This window comes from Bos javanicus, chromosome 2, assembly GCF_032452875.1.
Source record: "Bos javanicus breed banteng chromosome 2, ARS-OSU_banteng_1.0, whole genome shotgun sequence".
Lineage (NCBI taxonomy): Eukaryota > Metazoa > Chordata > Mammalia > Artiodactyla > Bovidae > Bos > Bos javanicus.
In genome coordinates this window covers 94,206,520-94,229,413 of record NC_083869.1, presented here as the reverse complement: position 1 = coordinate 94,229,413, position 22,894 = coordinate 94,206,520, and the positions used below count along the sequence as shown (strand labels likewise).

General features: G+C 45.2%; 1 protein-coding gene across 2 annotated transcripts in view; it reads right to left on the bottom strand.

Moving 5' to 3' along the window:
* Nucleotides 1-7,368: 7,368 nt before the first annotated feature.
* The window catches only part of NRP2 (neuropilin 2), a 119,998-nt gene continuing 104,472 nt past the window's right edge, over nt 7,369-22,894 (bottom strand). For both annotated transcript variants that reach the window (XM_061382263.1, XM_061382274.1), the window contains exons 16-17: nt 13,039-13,089; nt 7,369-10,692 (exon numbers count right to left, since the gene is read on the bottom strand). In XM_061382263.1, coding sequence (XP_061238247.1) covers nt 10,388-10,692; nt 13,039-13,089 — 356 coding nt within the window. In that variant the 3' untranslated portion in view covers nt 7,369-10,387. The remainder of the gene's footprint in view (nt 10,693-13,038; nt 13,090-22,894) is intronic.

Genomic DNA, 22,894 nt, shown 5'->3' with positions numbered 1-22,894 from the left:
TTTTCTTTTGAGAGAAAAATGCTTTTAAAATATTGTGGGAAATTTATATAATGTAAAATTGACTATTTTAACCCTAAGTATAATACAGTGAAGTGAAGTACATTTACAATGCTATGCAACCATCAGCACTATCTATTTCCAGATCTTATTCAATGTGCTAAATTCTGTAACAGTAAAACAGTAACCATTAAACAGTAACCCTCCCCACAGGAGCCACCGGTAACCTCTAATGTACTTTCTCTTTGAATTTGCCTATTCTTAGTATCTCACTTTTTAATGTATTAGGTTGGTACAAAAGTAATTGCAACTTTTGTGTTGTTGAAATTTCAGTTTGATATAGGAATACATTAAGTAAATGTGATTATGTTATACATCATTTTAATGCACATTTATCACTTGATTTATTTTTTTTTTTTTTGCTAATGACATTACTTACTATTTATTTTACATTTATTTTAGACTATGGAAATGATGTTTGACAAAAAGCAAATTACAGCGATTTTCTTGTTTGAGTTCAAAATGGTTTGTAAAGCAGCAAGAGACAACTTGCAACATCAACAAGGCATTTGGCCCAGGAACTGCTAATGAATGGACAGTGTACTGGTGGTTCAAGAAGTTTGCAAAGGAGATGAGAGCCTGGAAGATGAGGAGCATTGTGGTGGCCATTGAAAGTTGATAATGACCAACCAAGAGCATCATTGAAGCTGATCCTCTTACAACTACATGAGAGGTTTCTGAAGAACTCAGTGTCAACCATTCTATGGTGGTTTAGCATTTGAAGAAAATTGGAAAGGTGAAATAGTTTGATAAGTGGGTGCCTTGTGAGCTTACTGAAAATTTAAAAAATTGTTGTTTTGAAGTATCGTCTTCTCTTATTCTATGCAGCAACAACAAACCATTTCTTGATCAGATTGTGACATGCGACTAAATGTGGATTTTATGACAACTGGTAATGACCAACTTGGCGGCTGGACTGAGAAGAAGCTCCAAAGCACTTCCCAAAGCCAAACTTGCACCAGAAAACGGCATGGTCACTGGTGGCCTGCTGCCCATCTGATCCAGCACAGCTTTCTGAATCCCGGTGATACCATTACATCTGAGAAGCATGCTCAGGAAATCAATGAGATGCACCAAAAACTGCAATGCCAGCAGTCAGGATTGGTCAACAGAAAGGGCCCAGTTCTTCCCCACCACAACACCTGACTGTATGTCTCATGACCAACGCTTCAAAAGTTGAACGAATTGGGCTGCAAAGTTTTGCCTCATCCGCCACATTCACCTGACCTCTTGCTAACTGACGACCACTTCTTCAAGCATCTCGACAACTTTTGGCAGGGAAAATGCTCCCACAACCAGCAGGGTGCAGAAAATGCTTTCTAAGAGTGCTTCGAATCCTGAAGTACAGATTTTTATGCTACAGGAATAAACAAACTTATTTCTCATTGGCAAAAAATGTGTTGATTGTAATGGTTCCTCTTTTGATTAATAAAGATGTATTTGAGCCTAGTTATAATAATTTAAAATTCACAGTCCAAAACTGCAATTACGCTTGCACCAACCTAATATTAGGTGATTTATTGTGCAAGGAATTGGTTTATGCAATCATGGGAGCTTCTGGGGCAAGTCTGAAATCTATAGGGCTGGTATCATGGAGGACAGGCTGCTACTCTCGAGCAGTGGGAGAAAGCCACTGTTCTTGGCATCTCCTGTTAGTGTTCCTTTTGTGTCTGGCTTAGTTCATCTTAGCATATTTTCAAAGTTCATCTATGTTGTAGCATGTATCAGAATGTCATTCCTTTTTAATGCTAAATAATATTCCATTGTATGCACACACTGTACTTTCATCTGTTGATGGACATTTGGATGGTTTTCACCTTTATGCTACTGTGAATAATGCTGCTATGAATGTTGGTGGGCAAGTATCTGTTTGATTTCCTGCTTTCAATTCTTTTGAGTCTATGTACCTGGATGTGAAATTGCTGGATCACATGGTAATTCTATATTTAACATTTTGAGGAACTGCTGTACTGTTTTTCCACAGTGGCTCATGGATATTTTTATTTGTTAAATCTGGTGATCCTCCAACTTTCCTAACAGTACTTTTAATTGGTATATATTTAACCTAGACTGTTACATTTAAACAAGTAGTGCCCATCTCCATACTGGAACTTGTGGGCATAATCTCTCAGTTTAGACTCTAGGAAACTTGCTTGCACATTTTCCACTATAGTGAGGCACAGTAGTAATAAGGAAGAACTAAAATATCTATCTTTTAGGCAGCCTGATGCCTGTTAGAAAGGAGAGTTTATACAAGTTATTCACTCATTCATTCATTCAACAAACATGTTTTGATGTTACACAGTAAGAATCAGGTATGAGCTAGGAGTCCTGATACAAAAGTGAATGAGATGCTTCTCCTTATTCCTCGCATTTGCTCCAAGCCAGATTCCCCTCTGCTTCTGAGTCTTTGCACCTGCAGGCCCTTCTCTCTGATATGCTTTCCCTTCTGCCTTTCTCACTTATCTGATTTCAGCTCCCATTGTTCATGATGCTCAGGAAAGGCTTCCCAGAGCCTCTCACATACTCATAGCTCTTTAAACTCCCACCTTGATTGTCATGACAGATTCATGTGGTTATTTGATTTACCTATGTCTCTCTCTCGATTGTAAGCTCCCTGAAGGCAAGGACCACATCTATTATGCATATCATTGTCTCCTGGCACCTAGCAAGGTACATGTACTTAGATGTTCAGTTGTGTCTGATTCTTTGTGACCCCATGGACTGTATGTAGCCCATCAGTCTCCTCTGTCCATGGGATTCTCCAGGCAAGAATACTGGAGTGGGTTGCCATTTCCTTTGCCAGGGAATATTCCCAACCCAGGGATCAAATTGAGTCTCCTGCAGTGGCAGGCAGATTCTTTACCACTAGTGCCACCTGCAAAGCCCTAGCAAGGCACATAGTGGGCATTTAATCTATTAATAATACATGTTGATTACATGAATGAATGTATGCATGCATGCTTCCCATAAGAGTTAGTGGGACATAGATAAGTAAGCATGTCAATTTCTATGTAAATAGCTATTAGTGAAGGGCTCTGGGAAAAAGAGCAATTCTGCTGTGAAGGAATTTGGATTTGGGCCAGCTCCACAACAGAATCAATCCTGAAGATGTGCTCCTGGCCTCTCTTCAGGGGGCGGGGAGGGGGATATCTGCAAAGCTATGTGCTCACTGCTTTGAACATCACAGATTCAGACAACCGAACAGAGCTACTCCATCAGCTAAGAGGTCAGAGTTCGGGGCTCAAAATTCATTTAACCCAAATGTTCAGTTTACACCTGGAAAACATGAGATATGCCTGACTTTCTCAAGGTGACAGAACTAGAGGCAGGACTGAGGACCCTGGGTGCTGAACTCTGGGACCAGTGCTCTCTCACCTCCTCAGCATGTTCAAGTTCAAGGGGTGAGGAGCACTGGTAGACTGCAAAGCCTTCTAAAGTTTTCTTTGAACTGTCACAGGAATTAAAAACAGTTGGCTGGAAATAGAAACGTGAATGCTCAAGGAGAGGTGAGATGAGGGGGTGGAGGAGGGAAAAAAGGTGAAGAAAAAAGGTCGATCCAGAAAGGCCGCCTGCCAGGGCCCTGGAGTCAAGGCTTGGCAATGCGGCAGGGCTGCCAGCGGGTGCTCGGAGAGGCTGTGCCTCAATTCCCAGCGGAGGCAGTCAAGGGCTTCAGGATGGAGATTTATTAGCAGAGCTGTGCTCCGCAGTAACCTGGCTATGGATGGCTCTGAGAGGCTGGGCAGCTGTGGAGGCTGCAGCCTGCTCTTCGCAAACAGAGCCTCCTGGCTTTCCAAGGGAGGTTTGTTTGAATTAGGGTGGGGGGGGGGCACTCCTGACCACAGTTGCCTGAGCCTGCTGGCTTGGTGAGGGGCCCAGAACAGAGCGCCCCCAAACCACCTGCCCCACTCCCGAGCTTTACCTCTCTGCTGGTGGAGGGCTGTTCTGGGTGCTTCTGTGTATGTGTGGGCCAGGCTGGCTCAGGTGGCTTCTCTGCAAAGAGAGGAGCTCTGCCTACCTGGTGGCATCAGACAGAAGGAGGGATAAGGAACCACTCGCCTACGGCCAACGGTCTCTTTCTGTTGTGGCCCTTGGAAGCCGGCTGTGATACCCACATCCGGCACACACAGTTGTCCTATTGGGTTTTCTGGCTGGGAAGAGAGAGGACCCAGTTGTCCTTTTCTGGAGAAGCTACAGAAACAACTTGACCCATGGCTCCCTTGGAGGTCCCCGGCCCACCTCCAGGGAGAACAGGGAAGGTGTGTGCTTCCACCAGGAGCTCATCACAGGGGCACCCGGGAGAGCCAGGACAAGGACTGGCCTCGGTGGGTGAGCAACAGGCTTGGGGCTTCTAGGAGGTGGGAATCCAGGGACCAGCCAGCCGAACCTCTGCCACAGTCCTTGGGCTTCATCGGACCCTTCCCTTTTGTTGATGGGAACTGGCGGTTAAAGTTACTGTGAAGCTCCTGGGAGGAGGGAAGGAAGTGGAGAGGACCAGCACAGGTAACATTTCCTATTCTAATCGGCAACCCTCTCCTCGCACACCCTACCCCTAGGGGAAACATTTCCCTAGGAGTTCTGTTTAGTTCGGCCTGCAACCGGATGCTGAAGCCTGTGAGAACTGGAATAGACTCATCTTTCCATGTCTTCTTTGAGTGCTCCCTCCCCCATCCCCAACACCACCACCAACGTTGCAGGGGCAAAGGAGCCTCGGGCATCCAGATGGATCCTGTTCCCCTTAAGGATGGGCCTGTTCCAACTTCATTTCACTGCCTCCCCTGAGGATTCTATAAACATTTCCAGAAGGATGCAGATAAGAGGGGAAAAAAAAGATCTTATGTAAACACTAGATGGCTAGGGACCAGGAGGTATTAGATGGTTGGAACTTTAAAAATACCCACAACCTCGACTAAAGGAAAGTAGAAATTTACTTTCATTTTAACCTCTGTTATTGCTGCTAGGGTCAGTAAAACGGTAGAAGCAGGCATCTCAAGAGACACATGATATGATGAAGATCGCAAGAGAGGCTGAAAGGGAAGCTGCAGAGCTATGGCTGGGGTGACCTTACTGGCCAGTGAGGAATGCGGATGGGTGCATCTGAGGGCTGCCTTTTCTACAAATTGTTGTTGTTCAGTCGCTCAGTCATGTCTGACTCTTTGCGACCCCATGGACTGCAGCACACCGGGCTTCCCTGTCCTTCACCATCTCCTGGAGTTTGTTCAATCAAACTCATGTCCATTGAGTCGGTGATGCCATCCAACCAATCTATAAATTAAGGAAGGCCAAAGAATGATGCAAGACAGCAACTCCTCACTGCCTAAAGAATCTTATCTGGCTGCCCAGTCTCCATACCCTCCCCACTGATGATCATGCTTTCATAGCCCCACCTTGTGGGCCTAGGAACAAGCTCTTTCTATTAGCAGGATCTCTATATGCTATATCTTCAATTGGGAAACCTTTCCCCAGGTACTTTGCTTATCTCAGTCTTCCTTGTCTTTTCAGGTTATCACCTAAAATATCTGAAATATCAGCTCCTCAGGGAAGCTTCCCTGATCAACCTTTTAGAGGGAGCCGCCCTGGTAATTCTTTTTAAAAATAGCTTCTAAGAGATATATTGTATTATATCAGATTCATTAGGTTCATTAAGATAATTTATTGACTATAAAAGAGGTAAGTTGTATTTAATATAATTAACCAAAATTCTATAACATTGGGGCTTCCCCAGTGGCTCAGCAGTTGAAGAATCTGCCTGAAATGCAGGAGACACAGGAGATGTGGGTTTGATCCCTGGGTCGGGAAGATCCCCTGGAGGAGGAAATGGCAACCCACTCCAGTATTCTTGCCTAGAGAATTTCATAGACAGAGGAGCCTGGTGGCCTATAGACCATGGGGTCACAAAGAGTCAGACACAACTGAGCATGTCCATACTGTAACATCTGTGTTAAATAGTTGTGCTTTACAAATAGGAACTCAAGTGACACAAATATTCTGCCTTCAGGATCTGGCAATTCTCTATCAGAGCTACATGTTTATGGCCTTCACCGAATTTACCAAAAGCAATCCTTATTTTATGTGTTTGGCTGTTTGCTTTCCGTCCACTTGACTGAAGTGTAAGCTCTAAGAGTTCACAAAATCAGGACATGCTCAAAAGCATTTCTTGAATAAACAATTGAACCAAATGTGAACTGAGCTCAGGAAGGGGGCAAATTCAGTTCAGGTACACATCTTCAAGTCTGCCATATATGTGGGGGTGGAGCGGGTAGGCTGAGAAGTTCATAGTCAAGCTTTTCACTCCTCCTCCCCTGGAAGCAGGCATCGCCTAGGAGTGTACTGGGTCTCCTTTAGCTTTCCCTGGCCAAAGTCCAGTTTGTTTTGAATCCAATAACCCACAAGTGAAAAGATCTCTGATCATTTTGTGAAGCCAGGCTACTTTTCCTTTCTCCGAGACCAGAGGTTCTTGAACTCAAAGGTGCATCTGAACCCCTGGTGGATACAGGTGTGTTCAGTTGCTTAGTTCTGTCCGACTCTAGGACCCCATGGACTATAGCCTGTCAGGCACCTCTGTCCACTGGATTCTCCAGGGAAGAATACTGGAGTGGGTTACCATTTCTTCCTCCAGGGGATATTCCTGACCTAGGGATCGAACTCAAGTCTCCTGCATTGTAGGCAGATTCTTTACCACTGAACCACTGGGGAAGCCCATGAACCCCCTGGAGGGCATGTTAAAATGTAAATCTCTAGGTCATCCTCCCAGAGTTTTTGATTTAGTAGATGTAGGGTGGAGTCTGAAAATGTACACATCCAACAGTGAGGCTAATAGTTCCGGTCCAGGGACCACACTTTGAGAAGCACTGTTATAGACCTCGAAATCACCAGAGATGTTGACAAGCAAATGTTTCAATAGACAGGAAACAGCAGAGTCAAAAATCACAGGGGACTGGTGATGTCCAGGACGGAGGAATGTTAGTAGGGCTCACAGTCTCAGAAATCTACCAGGCAAGTCTATGAGCTGAAATGGTCTACTTGGCCACTTACCTTGGTCTACTTAGCTCATTACCGGCCCATATCATATTTTCACTTTATAAAAAGCCAGCTAGCTAATCTATTTACTAACGGCATGTAAAGGTGCTAAGAAGCATTATCCCAAGAGAGTGACCAACCATCCCGATTTGGCTGGGATGGAGGGGTTTTCCAGGACCACAGGACTTTCAGAGCTAAAACTCAGCAACGTCTCAGGCAAACTGGGATGTTTTTGGTCACCCAAGGTGAACCTAAGTCTCTTTGTCTCCAATAAAAAAATGCAGAAAAATATCTCTGGTATAATGTTTATTTAAATAGTAATCTTAAAAAGCTTTTATACAAATCATATAAACACAGTTTGACATTGTTGTTTATTTTTTACATTGAAGAATCACAGTAAAAGCTCTCAAGTTCCCTTGATCTGGCTCAGCCAGTGGATGGTCAAATACCTTTAACAGCTAACCTTGGAAAAGTTAACCTCCTGTGTGACAGTTTAACTTTTCCCCTTGTTTTCTTGCCATTCATGCTCATTCCTCGGACCCTCATTCCTGTCAACTCCCCATGCCCACACCTAAGAGAGGAAGCAGCCCTGTGGTCCTGTTGACCGCCTAGTCCGGGAGAGCGCGGAGGTAATGTGTCATTCAGTACAAGGCATAAAAGGAGATCAATACTGTGAGTTGGGTTTCCCAGGGGGAAGGAGTCAAGGAGATGGGTCGGTGAGCCTACCTGCAGATAGCAACAACAAATGCACCAGAGTGTCCCCTGGCCAGGTTATAATCGGGGTCCTGTCTTACAACAGAACAGCCTCCAGGGCTGGTGAGGTATCTACATGTAGCTCTGGCTGGCCTGCTTTTGTTTAGCATCCGGAGCCCACTCAAGGGCTCAAACCAGCCAATGGTGAATATGGATATAGGACATTAGAGGGATGCAGGTTGAGTTGTACATAACTGAGAGGTGAACTGCGGGTCGGAGACAAGGCTGGTCTTTGGGGAGTTGATGAACGGCCCACGGGACTTGAGAGGGCCAGGGCCCTCAGTGTCAACTTTTGAACTCTCTTCTTCTGCAGGTTAACTCTGGAAACCCTTGGACGTGCTAACTTCTGGAACACTGAGTTACACGGGAAGGCGAAGAGGAAGTGGGCTAATTAAGAACTTACTTCTGCCACACACTCAGCTCAGGAGGGCCTGAAGCTAAGGCCTTGGGCTTGACAGCTTCACTTTTCACCTCTAACTACCACTGTGCCAACGAGTGCCAAGATCAGCAGTGACACTCGGGCCTAGGTCAAAGTCACAACACCACCACTGAGTCCCACGTGACCATTCACATACACAGTAGATACAGAGAACTCAAAGACTGGCAAAGACACACACACACATAGGAATAAATAGCTGTTGGTATGAACTCTCCCTCTCTTCACACAGAACACTGTGACATTACCATTTGAACTAGCATTTTCATAAGTTAACATTGAAAGGAACCAGCCGGTCCCATTCACCCTTCCCCTTTCACCTGGGTATGAGACAAATGACATCGTGGGTGACCATAGCAGCAAAAAATGGTCTGACAGTTCACCACTGATTCACAATAGGCTGGGCATACTGTTTGGGTTTCAAATGTATTTCCAGCACACAGGCAAGCTGTAGGCGTTACTACAAAATCAAGATTTGGATCCTGGCGTGGACAATCTTCTCCTTCACACAGTTTCATGCGATTCCAGATGCCTCCCCTTCTAGAGCAGTTGAGAGTCATCTAGGGCTATGATTACCACTCGGGTGGCAGGCCTTACTCCATCCATAGGATGAGTGGTGTGGGGGAAGCTGGGTGTGGAGCCACTGGGTGAGGGAAGAGGAATAGAGGAATGCCTTAACTCGTATGGTATTCACTGATTTCTACATAGAAGGAAAATAAATTTTTTTCTTCATTTTTCAAGGCACTTAATAAAAAAAAAATACATAAATTGGTGTGTGTGTGGGTGGGTGTATGTAAGAACACAGGTCTCTCTGGGGTTGAAGCAGCATTAGCATTTTGGTCCACAGGGCGTGCAGACTTTTGGTTAGAAGCAGCTCTCAGGCATTGCAGTGCTGCTGATGCTTCTGAAAGGTGGAGGTGGTGGCTGTCACCCCAAGGAGAAGTCTGTGTTTACTAGCCTAACAGAGACGGATGTATCAGAATGTCTTTTCCAGTCCTCTCAGTCTTTGCGATCACATGACCACAGACGATGGACTTCTTTTTCTCTCTCCACTGTTCTCTTCCTTTCCCGTCAGTTGTCACTAGTGATGTCTCACTGATGGACAAACATACTGATAGCTTATATTTCCCCTGCCCCATCTCAGAGAATGTCAAACAATGCTGTTTCCTGGGGCTTAAGAGACCTGACAGTGAGCGTGTATGCATGGGTGTACATGTGTGTGCATGCTTGTATGTGTGTGTGCGTGTGGGGCACGTGTGTATGCTTTAGAAGAACAAGGACGAAGGAAAAGAAAAAGCAAAACCACCACCAGAGGCCCCACAAAGTAGCCTCACAGCCACACGTTCTGGGTCTAGACTGAATGAATGGCTCCTATTCACAAAGCACGTTAAGGCTTGTCCGCTTCTAACATGGAGGCGCTTCTACGGATTTTGACGTGTGAAGTTTTCTTTCTGGTTTGTTTTAAATCGCATATAAGAAAGAGCTGTTCATGCTGACCCTAAAATGGCAATTTTCCCCTGGATAAAAAAAGTTAAAGGCAACAACATCCTACCGAAATGCTAGGACTGGAAACGGCAGCTTGTCAAGTTGGCTGGCAGAAGCTATACCACAGCAAATCCCGGAAGTCATGAGACGATCAGAGGGTGGGATAAACTGGACGGCTTTTTGGGGGAATTTATTTTCTAAAGATGGAGAGTCTGAAAAGACTTTTTGCTTTCCAAGCGTTGATTAGGAAGAAAAAGCAGAGACTACTGATCACCACTCTGCTCTATTCTGGAAAAGTCATTCTCTTCTGCCTCTTTGAGTTGCTCACAGACCAAAGAAATAAAACAGAATTAGTAACAAACTCACAAACAAAATAGAACTGTGACCACCAAAGAGATGAGCACCCATCCTTGTCCCAGCAAATGATTCAGCCACGTGGTCTCAGGTGGGTCCCAACCCCCTGAAAGACTGCATTTCCCTGCTTCCCTCGACTCGCCTGTTCTGTCCACACCTTCAGTATTCTGGATCGGTTGGATCGAGATTATGGCATTCAGTTTCCAAAGGGAAAAAAAATTGTAATTTCCACTAGCCCCTCTTGCTGGAATGAAATGTCAGGTGCGATTTGGGTGCAATCTGTCAGGCCTCTGAGCAGCACTTCTGGTGGTTCATCTTGACCTTGTGCTTGAGGCCGTCGTAGAGCTCGAAGTTGTAGTTCTCCAGCGTGGTGCAGCTGCGGGAGCTCAGGCCAGAGTAGGAACAGGTGCAGTAGAGCAGAAGCCCCGCACATGTGGCCCCGAGGAGGACGCCCAGCGAGCTCATGGCAATGATGGTGATGAGAATGGGGTCTAGAGTGTAAAGCCAACTCTTCTCTTTGTCAGCCAGAGGGGCCCCAGACCCGGAGGTTGGGGAAGAAGAGTTGCTCCAGTCCACTTCGTAGTCATCTAGGATGTAAAGGACACAAGAGACTGCAGACACTGCTTCTTTTAGAAATAACTGAGACTCCCCCCATCCCAGTTCAGAGGTTTTTCAGAACCTGAGGCTGAGCTGTTCGACACTGGTACTATACTGAAAGTGAAAGTCGCTCAGTTGTGTCTGACTCTTTGTGACTCCATGGACTATACAGTCCATGGAATTCTCCAGGCCAGAATACTGGAGTGGGTAGCCTTTCCCTTCTTCAGGGGATCTTCCCAACCCAGGGATCAAACCCAGGTCTCTTGCATTGCAGGCGGATTCTTTACCAGCTGGGCCAAAAGGGAAGCCCTGCTTGGCTTCAAAACCCAGCCCCACCTTGTCCTAGTTGTGTAACCTTGGGCAAGTTATTTGGTTTCTCTTTGCCTCAGTTCATTCATCTGTGAAATGGCACTACTAATAACCTCACAGGGTTGTTAGGAGGTTTGAATGAATTAACATTTGCACAGTGCTTGGTGTCCAGCACAAAGTAAGTATGGTCTAAGTATCTGATACTTAAACAGTCTGAGTCAGAGTAAGTGAGCTTAGATTTTCACAGGGTGCCTTTAGAGCTCTTGGAATGACCCTCTGTTCTGTACACCCTTCTTCCTTTGTCTCCTTACCCCTTGTCTCCTTACCTCCAGCTGCTTCATGTTAAATCAAAGAACAGGCTGAGACTATTTCAACATGACAAGTTCTCCAATTTGGCATTCCTGGCCACCCAAGCAGTAGATTTTTTTTTTTTTTTTTTGATCCACCAGGCCTCACGACCTAAACTTTACCTTACTGCTATGTGTTACAGATTCAGATGTTGAATTCTGACCCCTAGTACCTCACAATGTGACCTTACCTTGAGGATAGGTCTTTACTGAGGTAGTCAAGTTAACATGAGGTCCTTAGGATGGGCCCTAATCTAGTATGACCAGTGTCCTTGTAAAAAGGGGAAATCTGGAGGCAGATACAGGTGGGAGAATACCATGGAAACATGCAGATGGCCATTTACAAGCCAAGGAAAAAGGTTTGGTCCACATCCTTCCCTCACAGGCCACAGAAGAAGCCAGCCCTGTGGGTACCTTGATCTTGGACTTCTAGCCTCCAGAACGGTGAGAAAATAAATTTCTGTTGTTTAATCCACCCAGTTTGCAGTATTTTATCATGGCCACTCAAGCAAACGAATATATTTCTGTAGCGTGATCAAGGCATGACCACATCTCTGGCAAATTTTGTGGGATTTCCTAATAATCCCATGAAGAAGGCAGGGTGATACTATAATTTGAAAAAAATAGATGAGGAACTGAGGCTTTGAGAAATTAAGTGATTAGGTAACTCACTCAAGTGCCCAGAGTTAGCAAAGAGTTAAACTAGGACTAGAAATCAGGCTTTCTGCATCCTCATCTTTTACTCTTTCTACCCCATCTAGGGCTTCTGCTGCTTGATCTATCGCAGCCTTTCTGTGAAGGCCAGTTGTGCAGCTTTGCCCATAAAAGGAACGTTAGACCAGGCTTTGCAGGGGGAGTCTGCATTCAGTTAACAAGGTGCTGTTTGGGTTAGTCACTCTGTTTCTATAACTACACTTGAAGTGTTTGATTAAGGTCAGGTTAAAAAAAGCAGCTCTATAAACTGCTCTTCTTAAAGGCATCAGTCTTGGTCTAAAGCTGCTCTTTGAGGCGAACCTTAGTGATCTCTCTTGGAGATCAACTCCGGTTCTCAGAGACGCCTAGAGAGACCTGTGCTCCTCTGAGTGAAGGAAAGATATTACATCTGGGTGTTTGCTCAGCGCCCCTCCAGTCAGGACTCCTGCTTCAGCCTCATGGAATATATGTATTTGAAGTAGGAAAACAGAGCTTGGAATAAGTATGAAAAATGAGATAGGTAGTGTGGATGAGACCTAAATCCTGCAACGAGCCCCACCTTGGTTCCTGAAAGCCATGGAATCAGAAATCTCAGCAGGCCTGAAGGAATGTTCACACTGACAGTTATCCACTAAGCCCTTTTTGGAAGTAGGTCAATGGGTTCAAGCAGTGACATGTATAGAGGAGCCTGGCTTTCACTTCTAAAGGGTTTATTCAGATTTGAAGTTCATCGGTGTCAAAAGTTGCCCCAAGTAGGGGACCTATTTCAGATTAGGCAGAGGAAGCTCAATAGACTTTCTAACTCTGTAAATTTGACTTTGATAGAGAAATTGATGGCTTCTTCATTCCTCTCTGGATTCTTGTCACATATTTCTGGCTGATAGTTCTGAATTCTGGCCCTCTTATACCCTGGGCATTATTTTTGTTGATAGCTTTATAGCCAAACTTGACTTTCATGATTATCTTCTAAATCATAACAACACTTACCATCAATTTCATCCTCGTAGCCCTCTCTCCCATGTATTTCTGGGATGTCCACTATAACAAGAAAGAAAATTAAAAAAAATCAGTCATAACAGGTTTGAGTGGCTAAAAGGCAGAGATGCCACCTTGCTGAAAATGACTCCCCAGCATTGTGGGAAGCTAAAAAATCGCATCTGCTTCTAGATCATTTAGTATTGCAGATTACTGGATCCGTCCCCCTTCAAATGACTTGACTTTACTTCCAACAACAACCAGAAGAACAGAAACAATAAGAAAGGCCTTAAGTGCCCAGTAGATGCTCTCTTGTATCTTTATAATAACTGTTATTTACAACCAATGTAGGTCTGAGTTTTATCTAAGGCAACTTCAGTGGTCTCTCATGTCTATCATCAGTCACATGACTGTACTGTTCATCTGGTATAGCACACGATCCCTCCTCATGAATGCATCTAAGTGGACACAAAGCATAAGAGTATAAAAGTTTCTCCTCTGGATTGCAATAAATGTAATTTAAGTCACATTTCATCATTATATGTTTTAATGTATTTATAGAACTAGAACTGGAAAGAATGTTATAACGCCTGTCCACCCCCACATATCCATGCTAATACTTTTCTCTTTCCTTCCCAATCTATTTTTCCCATTGGCTTTCTTCATGGTTTAGAATAGATCAAAAAAAAAAAAAGAATAGATCAAACATAGGCACCCAACCTGACTCGCCCAGGCTTGAATAGAGCTAAGTTAATTTACTCCAAATTTTCTCCAGTATTATCACTGTCTATCTTTTTCTTTTTTTATGATAATTTTTTTTGGGGAAGGGGGGTGGCTAATACAGGTCTCTATTTACTTTGCTGTCCATCTTATAGAAATCAGAGCCAATGGAAATTACCTGTCTAAAAGGGTAAAATATTTAAAAAAGAGAATCAAATATGTGGTGAAGAACAGGGTCTTATCATTTCTTCCTGTCTTATGAGTTAATTATGCCTGTCCCGGCTATCAGGTCAAAGTGGCACCAGCGAATGTATGTGGCCCTTCAGAAATTTCATTCAACTCAAAGTCAGGTGAGCTACCTTGATGTCAGCACTATAAATTATATCCAAAAAAGTCAAGACTGAACACAAACTCAAGCTTCCAAAGAGCTAAACTATCAAACAAGAGGAACAAAAGGACTTCAGACCAGCCTGAACATCTCCCTCATCCGCACAAAATCTCGGGCAAGATCTACTTGATCATGACCTGAACTGAGGATCGATCCATCACTGCCATGCTTGGCATTCAGTCTTTCCCTGGAGGCAGAGGTTTTCATTCCGTTAGAAGTCTTCCTCATTCCTGGCCAAAGTGCTAAAGCACAATCTCATCCTCTTCGTCACCAGTGAAGGATGTGTAAAACAAAATGCCAAGACCCCACTGGAAAGGATGAATGCCACGTGGCACCGATCCTCCATAAATCCAGTCTGTTCCTGGCATGTTTGTAGCACAGCAACTCGTACCTGCAAGCCCCGCCAACTTCCGCACCTCAGTGCCCATCCCTACACTATTCTCCAGGCCTCTACAATGCAGGCTGTGCCCTTGGAATGAAGACAGAAACATGAATCAACAAGAGGCAGGTGGTATCTGTCATAGGGATCAAATCAGGCTCATGGAAATTAACTCTGAGGTTTTTTTGTTTTTTTTTTTTTAAATCTTACGAGAAAAACAAACATGGAAGAAAACCATCACATTTCTAACAATTAATCATATTTATGGGATGCTTATATGTCTTAACACCTTCATGGTTAAAAGAAGCAGAACACTGGATAAGAAAGAATATGTGGATCAACCCAGGATGAAAACTGCAGGGCTCCTGCCAGTGACTTTTGGGCCAAATCCTGTTCTTGCTTTTAGGGATTCCATCTCTGCCAAGGATGTGACAAAGTTTTGGAGGCTAGAGTGCCATCTTGCTCCATCTCACACCCTCAGGGAAGAATTCTTAACACACTATTGATCACCAGCTGGAAAGGAGTGGATGTGGCATTGATCTTGGAGGAAAAAGGGTAAGAGGATGGCAATGACTATGAGAACATTTTGTCCCAGGAGATCACAGCCACTTGTCTCTGTGGGCAGAGGACTGGATGAGATGACCCTCCCCCCCGGGCCCCCCCAAAAAAAGGTCCATTTTTAAGGTTCTATGAAATTGATTACCCAGATGTGGCTGAGATTTCTGCACCTGGAGGATCAAAGGCTACTTCAGGTGAAGAACACTTTAGAGGCTTGACTTGGCTTTTTGCATAATCACTGCTCCCAGGAGTTTGGGTGAGTGGGAAGGGGTCAAAAAAGGATAAGTTAATCAACATTTTCAAAAGCGCATCTGTTCATGAAGCCTTAAAGAAAGAATGACCCACTGGGGAAAACCCCAATAAAGGGAACATTTGTACAAAAAGCCATTTACTTTGATAGCAATTTTCTCTAGTCCCTTTGCTAATATTCTTGATATCTGTATTTGGTTAAGAGCTTTCTTTCTCAGAAGCCTCTTTGCTCTTCATGGGCCACTTTCCTTTTCTGTTGAGGCCAAGAGAGAAACTTCAGCCTGTTTCCTCAGAATGCTGGCAGGGTGTGTGGATGTCCACTGGGTCCCTGTAGTTCTAGTAAAGAAAAGGCAAGGGTGGGTTGGAAGGAGGAGGAGTGAGCCAGGAACTCAAGGCAGAGACTGGAAGCAGCACCTTCCCAGGCAGGGGACATAACAGCCAGCGAATGAAGACCTGGCTGGAGAAGAGAGGCAGAGCAAGGACCTGGAACTTAACTTTTTAAATGAGGAAAAACTTGGAGAGGACATTCCAGGACTCTTTTAGGAGGTGTGTGTGTTTGTGAGTGGGTTGACGGAGAGTGCAGTGAGCCCCACCTTTAAAAGAACGCAGATCAGGAATGCATCTTACCACCCACACGACTTCCACTTTCAACCTTTGTGCTTACATGACCCTGCTTCCTTCTGGGCCCCCGTGTGGATTCAGGCTCAGGTCAGTCTGACTCCAAAACCTGAATTCTGACTCTCAGTACTGTACTGGGGCCAGAGAAGACCCTCTTCCTTCAACTCCTCCACCTGCGCACACAAATTCTCTGGCTATGGGCAGAACAGTGCATTTCACCTAAATCATCCCTGTGTGTGTGTGTGCTCGGTCACATTCGACTCTTTGTAGCCCTCCAGGCTCCTCTGTCCATGGAATTCTCCAGGCAAGAATACTGGAGTGGGTTGCCATTTCCTCCTCCAGGGGAATCTTCCCTACCCAGGGATCAAAGCCACGTCTCTTGCATTGGCAGACGTCTTCTTTATCACTGCACCACCTGGGAAGACCATTCCCATAGAGAAAACAGTCTGCCTTGTCTTCATTCCAGTGGGCTGGATACACAGTGTCTGGGTGTTTGCCTGCATTGCTGGCTCACCACTTTGATGGGACCTCACCAGGACTTCTCATGAACGTGAGGATGTGGTGATCTGAAATTTGGGGCTTCATGTTTTTCATGATAGACATTATCCAGAGAGGGAAGGCGGGCTTTCATTGTTCTTCATAGAGCAGTGTTCACTTACTGACTACCAGCCAATCAGCCAATTCTTATTAAGAGGGTTGACTACGTGCCAGGGAGCCATACAGAGGAGTTTGGGAAATGAAGATGTTTGGGACCTGGTGTCTACAACCAAGGCCCTTCAGTGTGACTGGGAAGCAAGGACTCACCATGCCAAAATAGCACAAAAGAAAGGGGGCTGTTGCGGAGGGACCTCAAAGTGCTGATGGAGTTGGGGGCAGGGACTGGGCAAATGAGGGTGAGCCACTGCTGGGAAAAATGTGGGAGGACGAGGCAGCAGCTTTGGAATGGAGGCTGCTGCCAGGAGTGGGGAGAGGATGGGGAGTCCAGCTCCTTTCTCTGATGGGTATGGACTGTCTCAAACATGGCACCTGAGCCTTTAAGCTTGTACACTGATCTCTTGGTTTGGGGCGTGAATTCATTTTTTTTAGATCCACTGAAGAATTCAAAGAGATTGCCTTGCCTGGTCACAGATCTCCTCCTTATATGTCCCTACATCAGAGTAACGTCTCTGCCCACCTCCCTGCACCGGCTACTGCAGACCAGCAGAGCAAGAGGAAAAAGAACTCATGAGTGCCTGGAAGGTAGCTGAACAGAATTTTGAGAAACTAAGTGATTAGAGTAGCCACTACTTAGAAAACAAACAAAAAACCCAATTCAGGAAAACCTGGTCATTTTCATATTGACATTGCATCTCAGGCCAAATGGTCCACTCGTTTCCCTTAGCATTGCGGAGAGGTGGGTTAGGTACCCAGTGAAGAGTGAGTCAAGGTTTTACCTGTCTCCTATTATCCTGATTTTCCTATAGTGGCTAGTTACTAAGACATCCTCTGGACTGTTCAGCAACCCCCCTCCACCCAGGAAGAGTTGAATATTCTCCAGTATCCTTGTCAGTAAATTGCAAAGGTACAGCACAAAAGAGGAACAGCCATACCAGTCACGAACTGAGCCTACTCTAGGGAGATGTGTATCTCCCAGAGGGGTTTGGAACACTGCCTGGCAGTGTAAGACCACACATGCCAGGCAGGGGAAATACCCCAGACACTCCAGCCTGCAAGTGGAAAATTCCCTCCGAGTGTGGTGTAGGTCTCAAACAAAAATGCTTTCTCTCATTTAGATTTTCCTTCCCACCCTTCCTCTCTCTTTACACACACACACACACACACACACACACACACACACACACACATTTTGCTTTCTCCCTCATCTTTTTCTTTCCCTTCCTAAATTAGGATCCTTTGGGGTTAGAATGTTTTTCTGCAGTTACAGAAAAATTTGACCTTCCCTTTCACTACATCTCTCATATGCTGTGGTCACTGCAACTGTATTTTCATTGACATTGTTCTGTTTAGTTTTTATATCAAAAAAAAGAGCTTCACAAGATCACTAAGAGAGTGAGAAGTCTGCCCCAAACCACTGGCTGCTTTTAGATAAATGGTTGAAGATCATCCTCGGGTCACTTGCACACTGATCAGGACACCAACATATGCTTGCTGGCTTTTCTCTGAAGAGTTTCTTCCAGGCCAGCTCCGAGCAGTGGCTTGAGAGGCCTGGTGGGAGCAGATGACAGATTGGCCACCCAGAACATGCAGTGGACACACTCAGGACTGCACCTGGAGGGGAGCACTTCGGGATATGGAGGAGCACTGGGCTGGGAGCATTGCCCTGGGAGCGGATTGCCTGCTCATCAGAGTTCCACCACTCCACTCAGGTGTGGGGGCTAGGATGAGCATCTAAGCACCCTGTGTCTCAGCTTCTTCCCCTGTACAGTGAGCACCGGTGTTCTTTCCTGCCCAAAAACCCTATTGTCTTTACAGGAAGACAATGAGAAAGCTACGATGGTCTTTCTTTTGAGTGCTGCCTGAAAAGGCCGATATTAGATAAGGCAGCTTTTGCAGAAAAGAGCTCACTGCCCCAGTCTTTACCCCAGGTCTGTCCTCTTCTGGGTGTGTCCCACCTGAAGTCGTCCACCTTAAGTTCTGTGGGGATGGAGAAGACCACGAAACAGACAGGCGGGGGGAAACCACAAGACCCCACGTTTTCAATACTTGCTCATTTGGCTTATAAATCAATCCTGCTAACTGGCAACTGAAGAACTGACAGATCAGGTAAATAGTGTACCAAATTTGAAGACTCCACCTTAGCTAAGGTGGGGCTGATAAAACCAGGTGAGAAGCCACTTAAACCACATGTCCACTCAACCCATCAAACTGCAATCAGCTTTTAAGACAAGGATCAAAGACATGCCTACACAGGAAATCATTGAAATCATTCATTTTCACAGGTACCAAGTGTCATCACTTCTATTCAAAGAGGAAGAAATTGAGGAAGGAGAGTAGAAAAATGCAATAAGTCATTGAAGAGCTCAGCAGCAGACCTGAGAGTCAGCCACATTTTCGACACCTTGTTTGGGGCTGTGATTTATTTGGGATTAGCTCTTGGCCACTGAGAGTCCTTGTTGAGTTTGATTCCAAGTTCCTGAAGCCCTCAGGTCAGTTAAATCACTGGACCACTCACATGGGAGTAGCCTTCAGAAAATCCTCTCAGCCACTTTGTTTTGATCCCAGCAGGAGAAGCAACACTGTGATCTAAACAAATGAGAAATCATGAAGGGCTAACAGATATTTCTTGGCTCTTCAATGTGTTTAATTTGATTTACTATTTAGTATTGGCTGAAGGTTCCTACTCCCTACCACACTTAATTTCCCTAATTCAGTTTGTTCATCCCCAGTTGCCATAAGGAGCCAAAAGTTCAGATGTAGATCAAAATTTTGCCAAAACCCCTCCATTAGAGTCAGGCTACTTGAGAGCCCTTCATTCCGTGCTGGGTTTGGCTTGAATTTAGAAACACCACCAGAAGATCTTTTATCATGGGTTTTTATCTCTTGAACTATAGCCAAATGTATGCAAAGTCATGGAAAAAAATTTTTTTGCAGTTTTCAAATGGTTTCAAGCAGGAAAAGAAAAGGGGGCTTGATCTGTGATATTTAAGAAGACTTTGAACATGATTTTCAATTATTTTTAGTTGAATTATCAGAAGGAAACACTAAAAAGGACTGAAAATATAGACTACAAATGAGAAGGTTGTGAAATGACCTAATAATACTTTCAAGTGTGGAGGCGGATGAGCATCTGAGGCCAGAATGGCTCCACTGAGCCCCAATAATCCACATGAAAATAAGAAAAAGGAGGCAGCCAGTAAAATGTTTAATTATAGATGGAGGCTTCATGATTGTGTAGGCTGGAAAAAACCCAGTAATGCTGATGGAGGAAAATTCTGGAATCTCTCCTTTGCTCTGCTTGTTGTTGTTCAGTTGTGTCCGACTCTTAGACCTGCAGCATGCCAGGCTTCCCTGACCTTCACTATCTCTCTGAGTTTGCTCAGACTCATGTCCATTGAGTTGATGATGCCATTAAACTATCTCATCCTCTGTCATCTCCTTTTCCTCCTCCTTCAGTCTTTCCCAGCATCAGGGTCTTTTCCAATGAGCTGGCTCTTCACATCATGTGGCCAAAGTATTGGAGCTTCAGCTTCAGCATCAGTCCTTTCAATGAATATTCAGGGTTGATTTCCTTTAGGACTGACTGGTTTGATCTCATTGTTGTCCAAAAGACTCTCAAGTCTTCTCTAGCATCACAGTTCAAAAGCATCAATTCTTCAGCACTCAGCCTTCTTTATAGTCCGACTCTCACATCCTTACATGACTACTGGAAAAGCCATAGGTTTGACTAGATAGACCTCTGTTGGCAAAGTGCTATCTCTGCTTTTTAATATGCTCTCTAGATTTGTCATAGCTTTTCTTCCAAACATCAAATGTCTTTTAATTTTGTGGCTGCAGTTACCATTTGCAGTGATTTTGAGGCCCAAGAAAAGAAAATGTGTCATTGTTTCCACTTTTTCCCCATCTATTTACCATGATGGGACCAGATGCCATGGTCTTTGTTTTTTTGAATTAGGTTTTAAGCCAGCTATTTCACTCTCCTCTTTCACCCTCATCAAGAGGCTCTTTAGCTACTCTTCGCTTTCGTTGCTCTAGATCTTTGAAAAATCAGAGACGTTCTTCATTACTGTAAGTGGAAGCCCCAACTTTAGGTTTGGTCTCCTGTATGAATGCAACAGGGCTCCCAGGTGGCGCTAGTGGTCAAGAATCTGCCTGTCAATGCAGGAGACATAAGAGAGGCGGGTTCAATCCTGGAGTCAGGAAGATACCTTGGAGGAGAGCATGGCAACCCACTCCCATATTCTTGCTTGGAGAATCCCACGGACAGAGGAGTCAGGTGGGATACAGTCCCTAGGGTTGCACAAAATCGGATGACTGAAGTGACTTTGCACGCACGCATGCACACGAAGGATCTGACATGCTTTTCTGGTGGGAGGCCTTGGTAGAGGGAGGTGAAGAAAGTATAAGGATGCCCGAGGATGAGAAAAGGGGCCACCAAGAGAAGGGGAAGATGGACTTCCCTGGTGGTCCAGTGGTTAAGAATCCATCTGCCCATGCAGGGGACATGAGTTCGGTCCCTGATCCAGGAAGATTCTACCAGATGTGAAGCAACAAACCCCGAGCACCCCGACTACCAAAGCCTCAGTACCTGGAGCCTGTGCTCTGCAACAAGAGAAGCCACTGCAACGAGTAGCCCTTGTACTGCAATGAAGAGTAGCCCTTGCTTGCCGCAACTAGAGAAAAGCCCTCACAGCAAAGAAGACTCAGTGCAGCCAAAAATAAAAAAAAATTAAAAAAATACATTAAAAAAGTAAAGACAGGAGAGGTGCAGAAGGGGAACAGTGGGGGCTAAAGATGAACCACACTCAATCCAATCGCGCATAGGTCAGTGGGGACAGGTCCTCCTTGAGGAAAGAGGATGTGACAGTGGCCTTGTCAGGTGTTCAGAGCCAGGAAGCTACAGCAATGGTGAGGGCTAAGGCTTCCCATAGACAGCATTACGAGCTTGTGCTCCTCGTCTTCAGTTGGCCAAGGCGGATGAAGCACCATGGGGCTCCTTGGGCCCCCCACATCAGCCCCTGTCTAGGTCCTAGTGGCTATCTTTTCACCTCAGTACCAGCTTCCCAGGTGGTGCTGGTGGGAAAGAACCTGCCTGCCAACTCAAGAGACATGCAAGATGAGAGTTCCATCCCTAGGTGGGGAAGATTCCTGCAGTAGGGAATAGCTACCCACTATATGCAGATGATGGAGAAGGCAATGGCACCCCACTCCAGTACTCTTGCCTGGAAAATCCCATGGATGGAGGAGCTGGTGGGCTGCAGTCCATGGGGTCGCTAAGAGTTGGACATGACTGAGCGAGTTCACTTTCACTTTTCACTTTCATGCATTGGAGAAGGAAATGGCAACCCACTCCAGTGTTCTTGCCTGGAGAATCCCAGGGACGGGGGACCCTGGTGGGCTGCCGTCTATGGGGTCGCACAGAGTCGGACACAACTGAAGCGACTTAGCAGCAACAGCAGCATATGCAGATGACACCATCCTTATGGCAGAAAGTGAAGAGGAACTAAAAAGCCTCTTGATGAAGGTGAAAGTGGAGAGTGAAAAAGTTGGCTTACAGCTCAACATTCAGAAAACAAAGATAATGGCATCTGGTCCCATCACTTCATGGGAAATAGATGGGGAAACTGGAAACAGTGTCAGACTTAATTTTTTTGGGCTCCAAAATCACTGCAGATGGTGATTGCAGCCATGAAATTAAAAGATGTTTACTCCTTTGAAGCAAAGTTATGACCAACCTACATAGCATATTCAAAAGCAGAGACATTACTTTGCCAACAAAGGTCCGTCTAGTCAAGACTATAGTTTTTCCAGTGGTCGTGTATGGATGTGAGAGTTGGACTGTGAAGAAAGCTGAGCACCAAAGAATTGATGCTTTTGAACTGTGGTGTTGGATAAAACTCTTGAGGGTCCCTTGGACTGCAAGGAGATCCAACCAGTGCATTCTAAAGGAGATCAGTCCTGGGTGTTCTTTGGAAGGACTGATGCTAAAGCTGAAACTCCAGTACTTTGGCCACCTCATGAGAAGAGTTGACTCACTGGAAAAGACTCTGATGCTGGGAGGGATTGGGGGCAGGAGGAGAAGGGGACGACAGAGGATGAGATGGCTGGATGGCATCACGGACTCGATGGGCATGAGTTTGAGTGAACTCCAGGAGTTGGTGATGGACAGGGAGGCCTGATGTGCTGCAATTCATGGGGTTGCAAAGAGTCAGACACGACTGAGCGACTGAACTGAACTGAACTGATAGCATTCTTGCTTGGAAAATCCCATGGACAGAGGAGCCAGGTGGGGTCACAAA